General features: G+C 39.1%; 1 protein-coding gene across 9 annotated transcripts in view; it reads left to right on the top strand.

The window, feature by feature from the left end:
• Positions 1-18,086, top strand: part of TRPS1 (transcriptional repressor GATA binding 1) — a 223,144-nt gene that overhangs the window by 60,234 nt on the left and 144,824 nt on the right. For all 9 annotated transcript variants that reach the window (XM_075023838.1, XM_075023834.1, XM_075023840.1 and 6 more), the window contains one exon: positions 4,558-5,161. In XM_075023838.1, coding sequence (XP_074879939.1) covers positions 4,558-5,161 — 604 coding nt within the window. The remainder of the gene's footprint in view (positions 1-4,557; positions 5,162-18,086) is intronic.

Raw genomic sequence — 18,086 nt, 5'->3', positions numbered from 1 at the left:
CATTTTTGCAAAACTTGGAATTTTTCATGTAAATCCTTAATTTGTCAAAAAAACTGAAAGAAAGCATTTGATCACTGCTAGTAGTAATTAAAGATACTGCGCTGAAAAATGCTTTAAACTTCTTTTAAAAAAACGATAGCGTAGTGATTCCTTAAACAACTACAAAATAGAAAAAGAAGATAGAAGGACACAAATATAAGCTTTGGCAATGGTGTAGAATCATTTTTCTAATAAATTAATTTGAAAATGCGGATGACAGCAGTTATGTAGGGTTCTCTTTTGAAATTAATTTTGAGTTAATTTGAAATTAAATAGTTGCTGACTTCTTAAAGATAAGTGGGGTAGAGGGGTAAAAGGCAAAAGGGTACTCGGGGCTGGCACCTCCCCAGCGCCAGGGCTGCACGTTGGGGACAGGGGTGTCGGGGCTGCCCCCTCGCACAGGGTCTTAGACGTGCAGAGGATGGAAATGTGGAGCCTTTGGGACACTCCCCAGAGAAGCCAACTGAGGGCAAAAGTGTAAATTGAGGCCCACCAGCTCCTGGTTTTTCGGCAGAGCAGGAGCTTTCACTCACTGAACAATAGCAGCAGCTGCGAGGACCTTTTCCGTCCTCCTGACACCTTAATTCACTGCTCTGAACTTGTTTGCTCTTGCCAATGGCTTCTGCTCTCCTTTCATCTCAGCCTTGCTTTGCTCTCTGCTCTGCCCGTTCTCCTCCCCTTTCTGACCCTTCGCTGAATTTTCTTGCTTGCTTTGCTCGCTGTCTTTCCGAGTACTTTCTGCTCCCCATGAGCCTGAGTGCAGCACCTATCCCAAAAGTAAACTTTCTTATAAGCCTGTTTCTTCATGAGAAATACTAGTAATTACTATATTCATAATGAAATTCAAACCGTGCAAAAAAATGGGAGTGATACGACAGCCATACCTTCATTCAGAATATTTTCTATGCCCTAGAGCCTAGGAATGTCTTCAGGTAATTTAAAAAAAAAAAAAAAATTACTTGTTTTGTAGAGGATGGTGTTTTGTAATACTTCAGACTAGTTAGAAGTATGTCAACAAGACTTAATTAACAACTGGCTGGTGTCAGGAGTATCACAGCCTATTAGAAAGCTCAAGTAAAGAGCATTAAATCCATCCTAAAAACCCTGTTTAATCTCTCCAACTTCAAGATTTTGCAGGGGAAAATCCTTATATTTCATAGCACCCAATTCAAGTACATTTCGGTTCAAATAAATAATGATAGGATTTTATTAAGTTGTCAGAATATAACAGTGCAGTGAAGGTTTGGCCTGATTTTCTTGACATTTAATCTTGAGATTGGGCCATAAATGTTTTAATGTCCACAGATAATGAGGTCTCTGATGTATTTTGTAGTGAAAATAATAATGCTAAGGGACATCAGTGGATAGGATGACATTGCCATCTCAATGCCACATTGAAGATAACTGCCAGCTTATGGCTTGAACCTGCTGTTAGTTTGCCTGAGTGGTGTATAAGCAAGATCATAGAAAGGAGAATGCTGTTTCCTTCTTCGTTTACATTGCTTTCTTCCATACTGACATTTTCCTCCAACATCTCTCCTTTGATCAGCTGTGTATCAATACACTGTATTGCACCTGATGAATTCAGAGTTTCAGATGGTATACTCGTGGTTTAGCTGTAAAGTGTAACTTTCAGGTAATGCACGGGAGTGCTTATTATGTACTTTGCAAATGGGAATTTTTAAAATTTTGTTGCTTAGCTTTGAGGAGCTTTGTGCACAAATCTAGGTGTAACTTGGGCCTTTAGAAACTTGGGGTAGGTTTAAAATCTAGTATAAAAAGAAATCAAACATTGCCAACGTGTTTCCTTGATTGCTATCAGGGTGGGGTGAAAACAGTCAGAGATGAAAACATTTTCTTTTTATGCCTTGTTCTGGGAAAGAATAAGTATCCAACTTCCAAAAATTCTCTAATAGCTGATGATAGTTATTATTTTATTATTGAGACTGTGACTTATATTAGACAGTTCCAAACTTTAGCTTACTTTTCAGAGCTTGGGGGTAGAATAATATACAGGACAAACCCATGCAAAGAATGAAGATTTATAATGTCGGTTGCAGAGATTACTTTTTAATGCATACTGGAAAAGTATACGTCCTAAAAAAAAAAGCCTGTTGGGTTACTATCTACGTAAATCAGTCCTCGTCTTTTCTACATCACAGTGCCTATCACAGTCTCAGAAAAATGAAGGAATGCTTGTATGACTCTCTTTGAATCAATTATAAATAATTTAAATGAACAAACCTTTAATGTAATAAAGGTGATTTTAGCTGGGCCTCAGCCATGTAGTTACAACTGCATCTAATATTCGGCATTTATTTGTGGCCTCAGAAGTGTGGTACCACTCCTGTGGTGTATGCTGCTCCTGATCAAAAACATTTAGCCAGTATGGAAGGAGCAGGGGGGAGGGGGGGGAAGGCAAGTTAGGCAGAAAAAGATCAGCTGTTTGGAGGTGTGATATCTGTAGATGAGAGCCAAGTTAGGAAAGGGGGTTAGCTATTGAAATCGCCAAGTTAAACAAGAGACACTTAGGGCTAAGTAGCCTCCCAAAGGATTGATAAACTTTCACATGGGGAGTGTATGTGGTTGAGCCATTAGCCCCAAATGGTGTCTTGTTTAACTTGGCTTTTGAGATAACTAGCCCCTGTCTAACTTGGACTTCCCTGATGGTATCCCACCTTTACGGGGCTGACCCTCTTTATAACTTGGCTTTTTGTATTTATAAAATGGTTTTGATCAGATAGCACTCTCTCTTTTTTTTTGGTTCAGAAGAGAATTAAGCTCGGTTTAGAAAAGAATTAAGTTGCAAGAGAGAATATATTAGTGTCGCATTGAGAGACAAGCTGATTTTAATAAAATGCAATTGTAGAATGAAGAAAAAGGAACACAGCCAGAACAGGATTTTAACCCACAGCTTGCTCTCCCACAAGTAGATTTTGATGCCATAAGGCTATGTGGAGAATAGCTGACTCTATTTTTTGCATAACTGAATGAGCCCATCTAGTCCCTTAAAATGAATATAAATATGGAAAATGACAAAAAGAAAACTGATATTGCACAAGGGCTAAAAAGCTTGAATCTGAAAGTGTACTCATGTCTGTGCACTGACACAACTGCAAGAAAATCAGACAATGTAAATAACATATGGTTTGTTTTTCCAACGAAAGGAAAGAAGGAAGACAAGGGGGTTTAATGCGTTTGGCAAGTTGTCCCTTCTAAACTATCATACTCTAAAAGGGACATTTCGTGTAGCATTCCAGTTCTACAGATGCACCAAGAGCCAAATCCTGCTCTTACTGAAGTCAATGGGAGTTTTGCCATCGACTTCACTGAGACTAAGATTTGGCCTCAAAAGAATTAATTCTAACAATTGGAGTTGTCAGGGCAGTAACAGATTTCTCATACAAGTTTTGTCCTGTGTGGATAGTGAAAGGCTCGGTTTTTTAGCTTGGCTAAAGACACTGTTGTGACTCTCAATGCCTGGGGTGTGGATGTGTGAGTGTGTCTGTAGGGAGAAGCTTTCGCAGAGTTATGTACATTTTGATGAAGGGCAGGGACGGTATTTTACTCTGCATTGGTACGACGCCGGGCGCAGCGGGGCCCGGAGCCTGACGGAGGGCTTTGACCGCTCCTGTGCTATAAACAATTATTCATAATGGCGTTACAGAGCTCATAAACAGTGTTCTGTTCCTATGATAGATACAGTAAATGGGTAACATGTTGTTCTCATGTAGGAACATATGCTTTACATAATTTAGTAATGCAGTACTTTATATAGGCTTTTAGAATAAAAACAGGAAGGCGCGTTATTCCACACTGCTCCACAGCTCATACCCAAGTATTCCTGTATTTGACAGGAAAATGCAATTTGCAGTGACACAGCCAACTATTTTGCTTTTTCTTTAGAGCAGCATCTTTTAAAGTTGTGTTAAAATGTCCATAGAGAACAAATAAGTACTGTTGTGTACAACCTTCTGTCCTTTGGTGTATTCTTATCCATAACTTAACCAGAACTCCACTCAAAATCATCTTTGTCAACCGAAAGTATATGAATTTGGTGGAAAGCAAAGGAATTTTTTAAAACATCTTAACTGTCTAGCATAGATGTATACAAAGTGGGTTTTTTTTTTATACAGAACCCCCTATCCTTTTCTAACTATTTGATTTTGGTTGAAAAAAGAGTGTTACTTCAGCGTTTCTACTGCAATAGAAAGTGAAAAGTGTATTGCAGCAAACTGAAAAGGAAAAACCACAAAATCCCGGTGAAAATTATGTGAAGTTTAGAATAATGCAGTGGTGTGTGAATGAATGACAGGAGACCATTGCAAGGCGTGGGGGGAGAAAACAGCAGGATTTTTCCCTTATTATATAAGACACCAAAGTAAACCCGCTTGCTTTTTTTTAGAGGGAATCATACTGTAAGTTCGATCTATTTTCTTCATCTTGGTAGGTAAAACCACTGTGAGAGGGAAGGGAAGGGGAGACTCCCATGTTAATACATGTCTTGTTTTCTTCCAGGAGAGTACACAACTGCTACAAATGCCGTCAGTGCAGCTTCACAGCTGTTGACACTCAGTCACTACTAGAGCACTTCAACACTGTGCACTGTCAGGAGATGGACGTCACTACAGCCAATGGGGAGGACAGTCATGGCGTTTCGTCTATCAAGGAGGAGCCAAAAATTGACCTCAAGGTCTACAGTCTGATTAATCCGGACCCCAAAATGGGGGAGCCCATATCTGACAGCATAGTGAAGAGGGAAAAGATAGAAGATAAGGAAGTGCTCAAGGAGAAAGGTTGGACTGACAGTCCCAGCGACGATCTTCGCAATGTGACCTGGAGAGGAACAGACATTCTGAGGGGGAGCCCATCATACACACAGACCAGTCTAGGCTTATTGACCCCAGTGTCCGTTGGCCAAGAGCAGCCAAAGCCTTTAAGGGATAGTCCAAACGTAGAAGCTGCCCATCTTGCGCGGCCCATTTATGGCTTGGCGGTGGAGAGCAAGGGCTTCCTGCAGGGCGTGCCAGCCGGAGCGGCGGAGAAAGCCGGGCAGCTCACCCAGCCCTACGCTGGATCCGGGGACAGCAAGGCAAAGGACGAATCCCAGTCCTTATTACGGGTAGGAAGCTCTCTTTCTTTTTTCTCTCACTTTTTGTGATTACACGTATGTTATGTTTCATTAGGCATGCAAATGGTTTCTTCAGTTCCAGAGTAACGTGGTTGGGGTTTTTTTCATGCATGGGAAAAAAAAAATTCAAGGAAAGAGTGAAAGACTCAAACTTGTAGAGCTAAACTGGCAGGTAAACGTTCCGAAGTGTTTGTATAAAACAATGAATATATTGATGTAGTATTAGTAAGCAAGTGCTTCTGCTTTTGCTGTTTAGCTCTGATTGAATTTTGTTTAATCATTCCTGCTAATTGTGCAGGTTGATGATGCATTTGAAGAAGGAAGGTTTAGAACCCCAGAAGGCTGCACATCTGTTACACTAAAACAACTAATCACCTCTTAAATTTTGTAGTGGTGTGACAGTTCACACTTAAGCAAGATTTCACATTATTAAGTATCTAAGAATATGAAACCTGAGTTAAATATTAATAAAAAGTAACCTTTTTTTTGTAAAGCAACATAATTATATATCAATTTTGACACTTGTCTCGTTGCCTTGGAAGCAAAAGAAAAAGAAAAAAAGAGAAAAGGGAGGAGCTTGGGTGATAAGAAAAGGAGAATATTTGTCACACCAAATAATTCCTATTCTGTCCTTTTTTTAAACAAAAGGGCCTATATCTAAGGAACTTCCCCTTCCATCAAGGTATGCTTTTCCCACTGTAGAGAAATCTGAGGTTAGAAAAGCTCTCAAATTCTGAGGAGCTGAACAGGGAGACAAATAAGTGCCTTTCTCCCGGAGTCATCACTGCATGTTTTCAGGGACTGCTCCCTATCTGAACTTCTAGAAACTTGCTACAGGAGTGGTCAGTCCACAGACAAACCTCACTAGAACGGAAGTGATGATCAGCTATTTTTCTTTATTGTCTTTTATAAGAACATTTATAACCATAACATCCATTACTGTAAGAGCGCACAACATGCCAGAAGAAGACAAAAGGCAAGATAAATGTTTTATTCCATGGTCTGCTAAGATTATACATAGGTATATCTGTTTCTGTATACATATATATGTCTTACAAGCTCTTTTAAAATGAAGTCAGTCATCTTAAAAATATTGCAGTTATTGTAATTATAAAATAATGTGTCTGTCACTTAAAGCCTGCATGTAATTTAGGGGGACCACAGTCTTTTATACCTTACAGGTCATGAATAGTTGTTGTTGTCAGATTCTAAGTGTATGAGAAGCAGTTACGGTATGACAGGTTCCCTATTGCAAACCTGGGTGTGTGCTCACTGTGAATGGCAGGATTATACTTCTCTCCTCCATTGGAAATACGTATAAAAATAGACACATATATCGACTAGCAGTGGAATTCATGCTGTATATATGATGCTAGTTACATCCCACTTCAATTCTTGTAGTGGTTCTTAGCAATGCATGGACATATTGACCAGAGGAGCCATTTATGTTGTGGGTTATCAGAATACAAATAATTTTCATTTATTTTTTGACTACTAAAGAATGAAAAAAAACAACTAAAAAATCTGCAAAGGGATGTGGTAGTATTCAGAATCAGCTCTATAAGGGTCTAGATTTGGTTGGTAGCTAGAGCCTAAAAACTTAGTAAGTGGTAAAATAAGGCCATTATATCATCAGTTTTAGCTATTGGTGAATATAGAAGGGGAAACTGTACACTGTCTGCTTCTTATGCCCTTTTTAAAAATAAATTCAGATGCTTTTTTAAAGTCTTTATACAAAAGCACTAATTTTTTTTTTTTTTTCAATTCAGTAGTTCTATTTCTTTGGAAATATTTTGATCCCTTCTTGATATTCAGAAATATGAAGTACCCGTAATTTTCACGGTTTTCTTAAAAAAATAAGTTTGTTTTTTTTTGTATTAACAGTGTATATAAATCAGTTCCTTGCATTTTAAAACATGTACAACCCAACTTTTCTTTTATAAGGTTTGTAAAAGGATTTATTGGCAGATTAGGTCTATACCTACTGGTGAAACCATACCAACACACTTCAAAGACAGATTACTTTTATGCACACCTTTAGCTACCTTGCTCTTTGAACTCTGTTGTGCCACGGACTTGTTGGTCTGGGTCTCTTCCTTAATTATAGTATGTAATTTTCACTTTTCTTCTTTGAAAATTGGGCAAGTTGCCTTTGTCAGTTTGAAAGATTTTAGAAAAAAAGGGAAGGAGGTTAACTTTCTACATCTGCTGAACAGAGTCCCTAATCATATATTTCATCACTATTGATGGATAGAGGAAAATAGTGAGAATTCAAACTTCTTGAAGGTAAGGGGTGATCTGAAGGATAGGAGATCGTGGAAGATGGAGTGTGATTCTGTGAGTGGTATTAATTCCCTATTCCCCTGGATCTGGGAAGAAGATCAAAGAAACCTAACTCCTTTATTTTGCTCTTGATTTAGTTTTCTGTAGACAGTTATGGGATGCAGTACTGGAGCCAGGAAATAGGAAGACAAACTGATGGTCAACTTGACCAGTGGGAGCTTGGTGTCAGGTATTATCTGACATACAGATAGGTTACATGTATGCCTGGAAGCTCACTTGGCCCAGACAGAATTAGAAACTGTTCAGAAAAGGACTTCCCTTCCATTGTGGAAAAACCTAATTTTTGTAATCCTGTGTGCCTTTCTGATTACAGCCTTACTTGTATTTTGTATATATCAAATTAACATCTTGCACAAAATAGTCAGACCATTCTAAATCTCTGAGTTATTCTTTGACACTGTGAAATAAAAAAATACTCCATATTGCTAAGCAAATCTCTCATGATTATCCAGTTTTGGAGAAATATGTGAAATAGCTAGTAGAAGTAGCTAATGTTGTGCTAAAAGTTGGGCCTTTCTAAAAGCAAAGTGTTAAATCAGTACATGCTTCTGGTATCATATAATGAATGCTCATGCAAAATACTGTATCCCAGGACGACTGGTGACTAGGAAACAAAACCTATAATAAAATCACTGTGGACACCTTCATTTTTTTTTCCCCCAAAGATTGACACAGAGGAAGCCAAAAATTTGGGATTACTCAGTGAATAAACACTGTGAGAATTGGACTGAAAAAACCCTAACATATCCCTTTGGTTGTACTGGCTATTCAGTATTTATAAAGTGGTTCTGCTTATTACAAATGATTTGTAATGATTTGACAGTAGCAGTAATACCATGTGCTTTTCATTTTTTAGTTCTCTCATGACTGGAGGAAGGGAAAGGGGAGATCATGTTTTTCACATTTTTTCATATAGATAGAGGTTAATACTGCAAGTGGGTTTTCTAGATACTGAGTTTAGGAGTGATTAGCATTTTAATAAAGTATCAAAGATGATACAGATCAACTGGGGAAGGGGTGAAAATCTACAATTGCCCACAGAAATCCCTAATGCCTACAGGATAATTGTAAACTTTTGGAAATTACTTGGAGTGTTTCTCAGCTTTGCATGTTGTGTAAGCCGTTTATATGCTGCTTTCTTGCATTCCTTCCATGCATGATGGACATGTTCCCTCCCCAGACTCTGCTACAGTAGATTATTCGTGGGAGTCATTAGGGTAAGATTTCTTTCCTTTTTAGCAGCTAAAAGACCAAATCGCTTGTGACCTTTCGGGAGCTGGGGATGGTGCAGTGGCGATAGCTTGAACTCTGCATGTGTGCAAACACACATATGCAGTGGACACACCTTTTTCCCCGAGAGCACTTGCAAGCTGTGTGTATGTAACAGAATCTTTCTCAGGGGCTTGGTACACTTCTGTGAGTAGCTTTAATTTATTTTTCTTATTAAAATGTTTCCAGCAGCTGTACTTACAGCGAAACGGTATGTTTTGCAAATGGGAATTACAAAAAATGTACCTCAGCGTGGTACAATGTAGACATTATTTCTGCTCTTCCTTAGAGTAGCTGATTTTATAGTTTAAAGATTTGTTGATACTGGAAGGTCTATTGAGATGCAAAAATGTTCCTTTTTTTGGGTAGCACATTGGCAGCCAGCAGACTCCAGGCCAGGCAGATTGTTTAATGCTTTGACAACGCAGATCTTGGACAGCAGGAACTTTTTGCTAAACTGATTTTAAATGAAGTGTCCTGTTGCGGTATGTGTGGACACTGCAGAACAAAGTTTTCCACAAAATTGGGAATTGTGGCATGAGCCTCCAGACCTATATGCAGACCTAGTTAGCCCACCTAAAGGTATTGGTAAACACTGCTGCCTCGCATCATAGTTTAGCTGATGCAGATGCAGAATAGCACAGATCACTGCGTCCTGCCGTGCTGCATAGACCCGAAGGCAACAGGGAAATGCCTGTGTATTAATCGTAGTTCATGTAGTGGGGGAAATTGAGTGCTGTCAGAGGGAGAGGGATTGTCAAATTGTTGCGAAGGTACTGTGATTTTTATCAAAGGCAGACTGCAGGCTGTAATGTTAAATATCTAACTGAAGTTATGTTAACCTTTTGCTATGAGCTTTTTATATGGGGCAAAGGATAAAATCAGCTCTATTATTAAATCGAGGCTATTTTGCACCATAATGATCAGCCTGTTTACACACTACAGGAAATCACAGCAGTTCAAGAAAGTTTCCACTCACTTTAAGAGGAGTTATTTTCTTTTGGTCTGTGATACTTACATTCCTGGTATTCCATATAGTGTTCTATCTAGAGCTGGTTATATGACTTTAAATTTGGGGGAGACAAGAAATCAGAAAAAGTTATTTATTTCCTCTCTCCCTGTTTTGCATTCTCCTATGTGGCTGATTGACAGAGCTAATTTTGAAATAAGCCATTGGTATGTATGTAGTAAATTTATATTTATATTTAGTACCAGTGTAGTAATTATCAGACACAATCCCTAGTGGTGAAACATTATATCTCCTATTATAAAGTACTGATTCCTCCACAGAGGTAGATGCCAGATAGCTGCAAAGCAGTGGAAATGCTGCACTGGCCTTTGTGATTTCCAAAAGACTTCTCTAAACATTCAGTTCTTGGCCTGAAGGATAACATAACTTTGAGGTAAAACCTGCCTCTCTGATGTTGGTAGAAGTATTGCTGCTGCCTTTAGCAGGAACACAAGGAGCAGCACAGAAAGATTCAAACACAGAGAGCGGGATCTTGGTTTAAATGTGATTTTTTTGGTGGTCACTACAGGGTAATGGATGGAAGGTTTTGTGCACTTTGGCATTGTGTCCCACTTCCAACCACCTTTTGATAGCATCATCTTAATGGTATATCTACAGAATTAAATTCAATGCATGTAATTGTATCATACATCTTATATTTAAGTTGGTGGAGGTCTTGGATGCTGCATCTCATCCCTCAGCCACTTTGGGAAAGAAAAGCAGCCCTTTTTAAAGAAGAAACATCTGAAATAGTTTCTCTGTAGCTGTATCTCATTTTTTTCCCATTTCCTCTGACTCTGTTAGAGATCTTTCAGGAAGTATTTATAGTCAAGGCCATTCATTGCCATACGGGTCCTCTAATTAGCTGAGGGGAACTCAGCAGGCACTGTGTCTTACTAATGCACAGAGCTCTGTCAGGTCAGAGAGCTGCCAAAGTCTTTCGTTTTTTTTAGAAGCACCTGTTTCCACAAGTCTCTGCCTGGGGAGGCAGTGGCTACTTTTTTAGATATAACTACATCCTGGAAAACATCAAGAATCCTCCGACAATGAAAACGAGAAAATAAAGTTAGGACTTGAAGAGAAATGGTTTTGAAGCGTCAGGTTTCCTGCGCAAAACCGAGGCGGGTAAAATCCCTGTGCTGGTGAAGGGCTCACTAGTGAAGCTAAAATAACTTTCTGAAGGTTTCAAGTAGTTTAGAAACAAACATGTACTTGGCTGCTTTTAGTAACTACTGGAACCAAACCCACAAGAAATTGAATGTTTTGCATTACTCATCCTGACAGAGTGATCAGATAGGACTAGAAAGTAACTTTTAGAAAAATGTTAACCTGCCCAATTAAAGGCATGTTTCTGGTTTTTGTGTGGGGTGTGTCTGTCATGTGGAGAGACAACCCCACCTCGTGCATGTTTACCCACCCGTCAGTGCATATTTTTTATTTATTTTTTTTTCTTCTCCCTTTTACGAAATGCGGTTTAAAAGAGAATTAAATGATAAAATCATTATTTGGGTGGGGCGCGGTAATAATGCGAAAGGGCAGCAGCTACGTCAAAATCCTTGATGAAAAGGTGAATCAGTATGTGGAACAAAGGGCTGGGGAGATTGGTACGGGCCCCCAGGCTGCTGCGTAAGCAGCAGGATTTATTGAAGTCGCTGTGATCAATAACAACGATTCAAGCAGGGAGAACCGAGATAATTCTTGATTTAAAACCAGCTGCTTCATTCGGATGGGAGAGACGGTAACGAAGATGAGAACAAAAGAGCGCTTTCTTGTGTTGAACTGAGTGGCCAAAACAGATTGACCATCAGTGTTGGATGCAATTAACTCAATTTTATATTACACTTCCTAGTTCGAGTAGGAGAGACCCTCTTTTTTGCTCTCTCCAGCCCGGTATTTGGTGTCCCGGCGCTGGCGGGAGCGAGACGGGCCCGCGCACTGTTGCCACCCGGATCCCTCACGCCCGCGCCGGGGCCTGGCTTTGCCGGGCACATGTCACCCGGGTGCGTGAGGGAGGCAGCCACTCGGTGTGTCAGGGAGGCAGCCACTCGATGCGTGAGGCCTCCGTGGGGAATGGCGGTTAGTGAGCTCGGCCTGAGGGTGGGAGCACCCTGGGCACAGCTCTCCCCGGCGGCCCCCGCTGCTCTGGGCGGGCTGGGGGCCTGGGCACCGAGAGGCCCCCAGCACCGTCCCCCAGCCTGAACAGGAGCCCTTGGTGCGGGGCAGCCTGAGCCAGGGCCTCCCTCGCCCTGGGGGGAGGCTCGGAGGTCTCCCTCCCGGCTCAGCCCCTCTTGGTACCGAGCCGCCCTTGCTGACGCCGAGAACAGCCCGGTCCTGCAGCCCTCATTCCTAGCCCTTGCTCCGAACTGGACACACTGAATGAGGAAACGTTGTTCCTTTAGGTGTGACCGATCCTGGTAAGCAGCTATTTTTGGGTTTTTTTTTTGGTTTGTTTTTTTTTTTTTTTTTACTGTCCTCAAATACATTCCAGATTTTTTTATTTTTTTTTTAAAATTGTGCTCACAGTGAATGCAGCTCAGTTAAAGCAGTGTCAGGGTATGGAGCACAGCTGTGGGCATTGCAAAGGCAAACAGTGCAGCAGCAGCTCCCTCCAGTCTAAACAATTCTGAGAACTGTCAATGGGAAGCCTTGTTTAAACTGGGAAGTAAATGCAGCTTCTCGCACGGTGACTAATTAGTTGAGCTTTCCCAAAGTTTCAAAAAGTTAAGTGCAACTATAACCATTATACAGCCCTATTATTGTTCTGTATTACTAGTGGTACTTAGCATTAGATTATATACCTGAAGTGAAATGGAAGCTCCAATTGTGTTTAGAAGCTAAAGGATAATCTTTGCCAAACTGGATCCAATAGGAAACACACGTTCATGTCCGAGGGCAGAACTTGCTGCTAGCTTGTAGATTTTCAATGGAAAATTAAATTTCATAGATGAATGCAGGCAAGGATTGTACATAATTCTATTTTTGCCTGAAGTACTATGGTGCTGAACAGTGAAAATCTATGTGAAGATACCTCTAACATCTGGAGGTGCAGAGCTGCTTTCTGTGTTGAATTTCAGACCCTCTACATGTATTTGGTAATTAAAAGACACAATAAATATACTCTTTTAGAGGAGGCAAATAAATGTTTAATTTATTGGACTAAGAAGGGAGCATTGTCATTATAATTGATTTGAAGGAATCAAGATGCTATCCACATCCGCACAAACTCAAAATGGTAAAGATTTAAAAACAGATTTATGAATAAACAGTGCACACACATGTTCTGTGATTTTTTCCACAGAGGTATCTAGGGGTTAATACACCCAGTTAAAAATGACATCTATGGAAAATAGTTGTTATATGAACAGATGTGTGCTGAAACAGAAATATATATATATATATATGTGAGATATGCAGAAGGTTTTCTGGAACGTCTTTTGTTACCTTAGCACTCCTCAGAATATGCATGTGGCCACCTTGGAAGTAGTCTTAATTTTAAGATCTCTAATGTAGCACAATTGCTTTAGTGAACAATTTCCTGCCTAATATAATTAATTTACTTCTTGTACCAAGTTCTGTTTTTAAAATGAAGCTTTGTAATGGCTAAATGCTTCTGTTGATGTTTTTCTAAGCATTTTTCTAAGTAGCATTATGTATATTTTAGAAAATCTTACAATCTTTGTTGTCATGGTATATAATATGTGTATGTAATATAAATCTATAAATACATGTATTCCATGTTCCATGTTACATTATTTAGAGTTCAGATAGCATATAATTTGTGCATAAAGATGGGAGGAGGAATAAGGATGTTTTTTCTTTTTGCGCTGTGTGCAGTATTAGGTTTCTGAAACAAATGGTGTGGTGGCAGCCCAGGCTATGCAGTGCTTTGCGGGCAGCTTGCGAATGGACTCTGAAATCTTTGCTGAGGTTGTGTATCTCTGTGCTGTCTGAGATTTGCAAATCTCAGGTTGGTGAATCATATGTGACCTAGTTAGATGGTTAATTTTATGATTTCTTCGCTGCCCTAGGCCTTAGTCTCCTGATTCTGTCTGTACAATGGGAATAAGGGCAGTTTCCCATCTCAAAAGGCAAGAGCAAAGAGAGATGTGTTAAACTCTGTATTGTGCAACACTGTTGTCATAGCAAGAAGAGCCTAATCTATACGCCTCTGAATCAGTATTCCCGATTAACTTCTCTGAATGTGGTAATGTAACTTTTTGCAAGAATAGCAACAAAAGAGAAGAATTTAAGAAACAGATTATAATTATAATTCTAATTTTAACTTTGTTAAAATTTCTATTCTTTCCTTCAGCCTGGAAAAAAAAAAAAAGAGAAAGCAGGAATTTCGGAGCGAGGCATTTGCATTTCTTGTTTGACTTTGACCTCATTTTGGTTTATGTGCCTCTGATGTGTATAGTGGCAAACTACACATTTTCACTTATGGGAAGAAGTCTTTTAACGATAGCTTACAGTGCAGTCTTTAATCATGTGAGTTGCCTCCAGCACTTGCTGAGAGTAAAATTCCACCCTCTCCATTTTCAGGTGGGTTTGTACTATCCGCTGTTTCTCCTTGCAAGGCTGTCTGTGATTTGAAAATTGTGTTTAAATTAAAAAATAGAGAAGAAAAAAGTGAAATAATCAGAACATTTGTCAAGAAATTTGTTATGAATGGGAATGAGGAGCAATGCAAACAAGCTTGGAATGAGTTTTAATTCACATGTTATTCTGGGAGCCTACAATTTCTGGTGAGAAAGTGGCATATTTTAGGTCTATTTCCTCCAGTTTTTGGCATGGAGCAATGCCTGTTTTGTTCAGTCAGATGTTCAAATGGGAATTTTGGATGCTTAGAACTAATTTTAGTAGGGGGGGGTCAAATTTATTATGATGCTACAAATAGAGTTTGATCACAGCTGCTTCATTGCAATTATAAAAATCGGCTGTGAATCACTTAAACTGTATTTACTGGTTGCAAAAAAAATATCACATCTATACAAAACTCTGTCTTATTTCCCTTAAAGTTCTGAGTATCTTCATTTATATACCCAGTATTTTGAATTTGACTTGGATCATGTTGCCAGAGTATTTTCATACTGCTGTCCTTCCTTGCCCTTACAGTGATAGTGTGCTCAAATGGCTGTCCCATTCTTTTCTGAAGAAACTGTATCTTTTTGTGTTAGGGTGAATTTCTGAGCTTGTTCTGAAATTACAGTAAATCACACACAGACTTCTTCAGACTTAATAAAAAAATGTTAGAAACTTCACTGGAAGTTGGACACTTCAAAGCTCTCGCTACTCCAGTCTGTACATGACTAAAAGGCTGTAAGGCAGACACCGCAAGGTGAAAGCTTTCAAATCAAAGCAAAACTTAATATACCACTATTATCCCCTTTATAAGACATATGGAGAATAATATCTTTACATATTTATGAGTTTTTTCTGAGAGTAACTGCTTTAATGTTCATGGGGTTATGCTTTTGAGTTAGAAGAGAAAATACTGAGTTATGCTCCACATTTTTTCGACGTTTCATGGCAGCTCCTCTCCCAACCCAAAGTGGATGTATTCCAGATTTGTTTAAAAGTTTGTATTGTGCAGAATAAGCTTAGTCAGCCTGTTTCTTGAGAAGAGCGTTTTCTTCACAATTCAGTTAATGGACTTAGCTATGGTGGTCATTTTGGCATTCCTCCCTGCAGCTGATAAAGAAGACGAACATCTGTAAAGCTCGATAGTAGCACAGTACCTGTTAGTATATGACTGAAATTCATTTACATTTGATTGAGGTATGCTAGAAACTTAAGTATTTCCTTTTGTTTAAAATTCTCATAGATCCTACTTTATGCAGTGTTTGAGGGGTGGGGAGAGTTAATGGAAAACGTGATTAAAATCTTGTAGGCTTCAAGGCTTGTAAACAGCCTAGCACCGACATATGTTGTGTGTGTACGTGTGTTTTACTGGTTTGTTTACTAATTTTAAATTAGATTTAAAAATCAGAATGAAATTTAAAAAATTAGTTTTATTTTTAAATTAAAAATGAAAAGGCTTTTCCACTGAACACAGAATTTCTGTAATTATTTAGCCAAATGGTTTGTAGGACTAAAATTAATAATTTTTAAAACAAAGAGTATGTTACAACTTTACTGATTTTTCCATTACAGAAAATTACCTTCTGCTTAGCAGAATTTTTAAATCTGGATTTTTAAATAGACCTTTTCATGCCTTTAAGACCGTAAACTTAATCATCACTTAATCAATTTGCCTTTGCCTCCTAATAGCCAACTCAGCAGTTGAAGGGTAGAAGTCTTTACAATGTTTATCCATAACAACTGTTAGAGTGGGTTTGATGTAGGGACTTACACAAAAATTAAGAGGATAGTTGATGTCTGTTAAATTTGGTTCCCCAGTTTCTTGGTATAAAGTTCAGCTGAGTGACTCCTCGTATAAGACTCTGTTTTAGTCACACCTCATGACCAACTGCGTATATCTCAGGAGAAGTGTTTTATTTGACTTCAGTGCCCCGCGTTGGCATTGGTGTAGGCCTCTAGACTGAACTTTTTCTGCAATTTATCATTTCATTGAGTGAACAGACAGCCTGGGGTGAAGCCTTAATCATTGCTAAAGGTATTTGAAGGCTTTCTTAGTGATACCCTCCTTAAGAAGTGAAGCATAAGCCATTTTGGACACTAGTCCCCCAGGTACATCACTGTTGCAAGGAAAGAACATTTTTAAAAACACTAAGTTACGAAATATTTTATTTGCCCTGGTTCTGCAGGTCCTTGGCAAAAAAAGTTAAATTTTGTAAGTGCTAGGAAGTTAACAGGACCTAGGTGCAGCGGTCCGCACCGAAGGGCTCCCAGCACCTGGAGAGCTGCAAGGTGTGCCTGGTGCTCTGCCTGGCTGTGAATGCCTCCAGACCCCTGCTGTCAGCTATTTTTATCAGTATAGATCTGCTTCCCTCTTTGCTTGGTGAGTTTGCGAGGAAACTTCACTGTAACCTCTCTTTTCTTGTCTTCTTTAGCTTGGTTTGGCTCTCTCCCCCATCAATCTTTTGTGGACCTCACAGTTTTCTATAGTAAATTCATTGAAATTCTCAAAATTTTGAGCTTTCTTTTGAAGGAAAAAATACCAAGCCATTCATTCTAAGAACTTTCCGGGCTTTCTGATCCACCTTTCCTAAAACATACATTGTCTGCATTGCCAATGGATGGGGACTGATTAAGCGAAATTGTCTAAATCTTCTTCTCAGCACCTGCACTTTGCTACGGTTGGAGCCATGGTACTGGTCTGCACAAGCTTTGCTCTGACAGGTTCTCTCTCGAATGCCTAGTAGCATGCACATAAATGGCCCTAGTGATCTGATATCCTTCCTACCAAAAATATTCTCATGGCCTTGCTTGCTTTCATCAGCACCACTAAGTAAACCTCAGCTAGTGGAGGGAGACATGTTGGAGCACAGCAGAAGAACAGAATGGATGAAACTACAAATTGTTAGTCTGTTAAACACAGATTATGTCTTTGGGTACAAATTCCATTAGCGACTGAATGAGTCTGGATGGGTAGTAGCTTGTGGAAGTATTTGTTATGACAAAACCAACTTTTCATTAATAGACAAAGTTATCCTGTTTTCCTCTGTAGTCTGGCCAACATCAAAATGTTTCAAACTAATTTCAGACTTGTAAAACACTGTCTATCAGATACAGACATATGGATTGAACTAGTAATTTGCTTGCCATCTGCTGATAAAGGAAGCAAGGCGTCTAAGTAGAAAATGAAGAAATTCCCCCCCACACCATTGGCATGTCATATGGTGCCTTTCGTAGTTGTTTGTATTGACATTTTTATTGATTGTTATGTAAAGTGTTACATTGCATTGACCTGCATCTGCTTGCAATCTGATAATTATGATTTTTTTTGTTTACAAAATATCCATAATCATTTGAGCCTATAAATAATGTAGTTAGAAAATAACCCACTTCAAATCTGAAAAAATAAATTGATAAACCTAGTTCTTATTGTGTGAAATGGGAATAAGCATGTTCTTTTGCTCGGAAAAGAGAAAAACCTTAAATGTTACTAACGAGTTAATTAAAATTATATTTTCTTTTAGTCAAAATTTCCCCTTTCTTCCTGAAAGATAGGATAGGGGCCAAGAAAAACAGTACCATTCTCAACATAAAAACAAACAAACAAACCAGCCTGCCCAAACTTTTCTGCTTAGGGGAAAATGGATACATGAGCTTTCCGGGTTTTTCCCTGTAAGAGTCTTCTCTCACCAGCTCTGATGGTTTGTGCAGGTCCAG

The sequence above is a fragment of the Buteo buteo genome, chromosome 3 (genome assembly GCF_964188355.1).
Source record: "Buteo buteo chromosome 3, bButBut1.hap1.1, whole genome shotgun sequence".
NCBI classification, from domain to species: Eukaryota; Metazoa; Chordata; class Aves; order Accipitriformes; family Accipitridae; genus Buteo; species Buteo buteo.
Note: the sequence above shows the minus strand (reverse complement) of the source record. Positions and strands in the feature narration are given on the sequence as shown.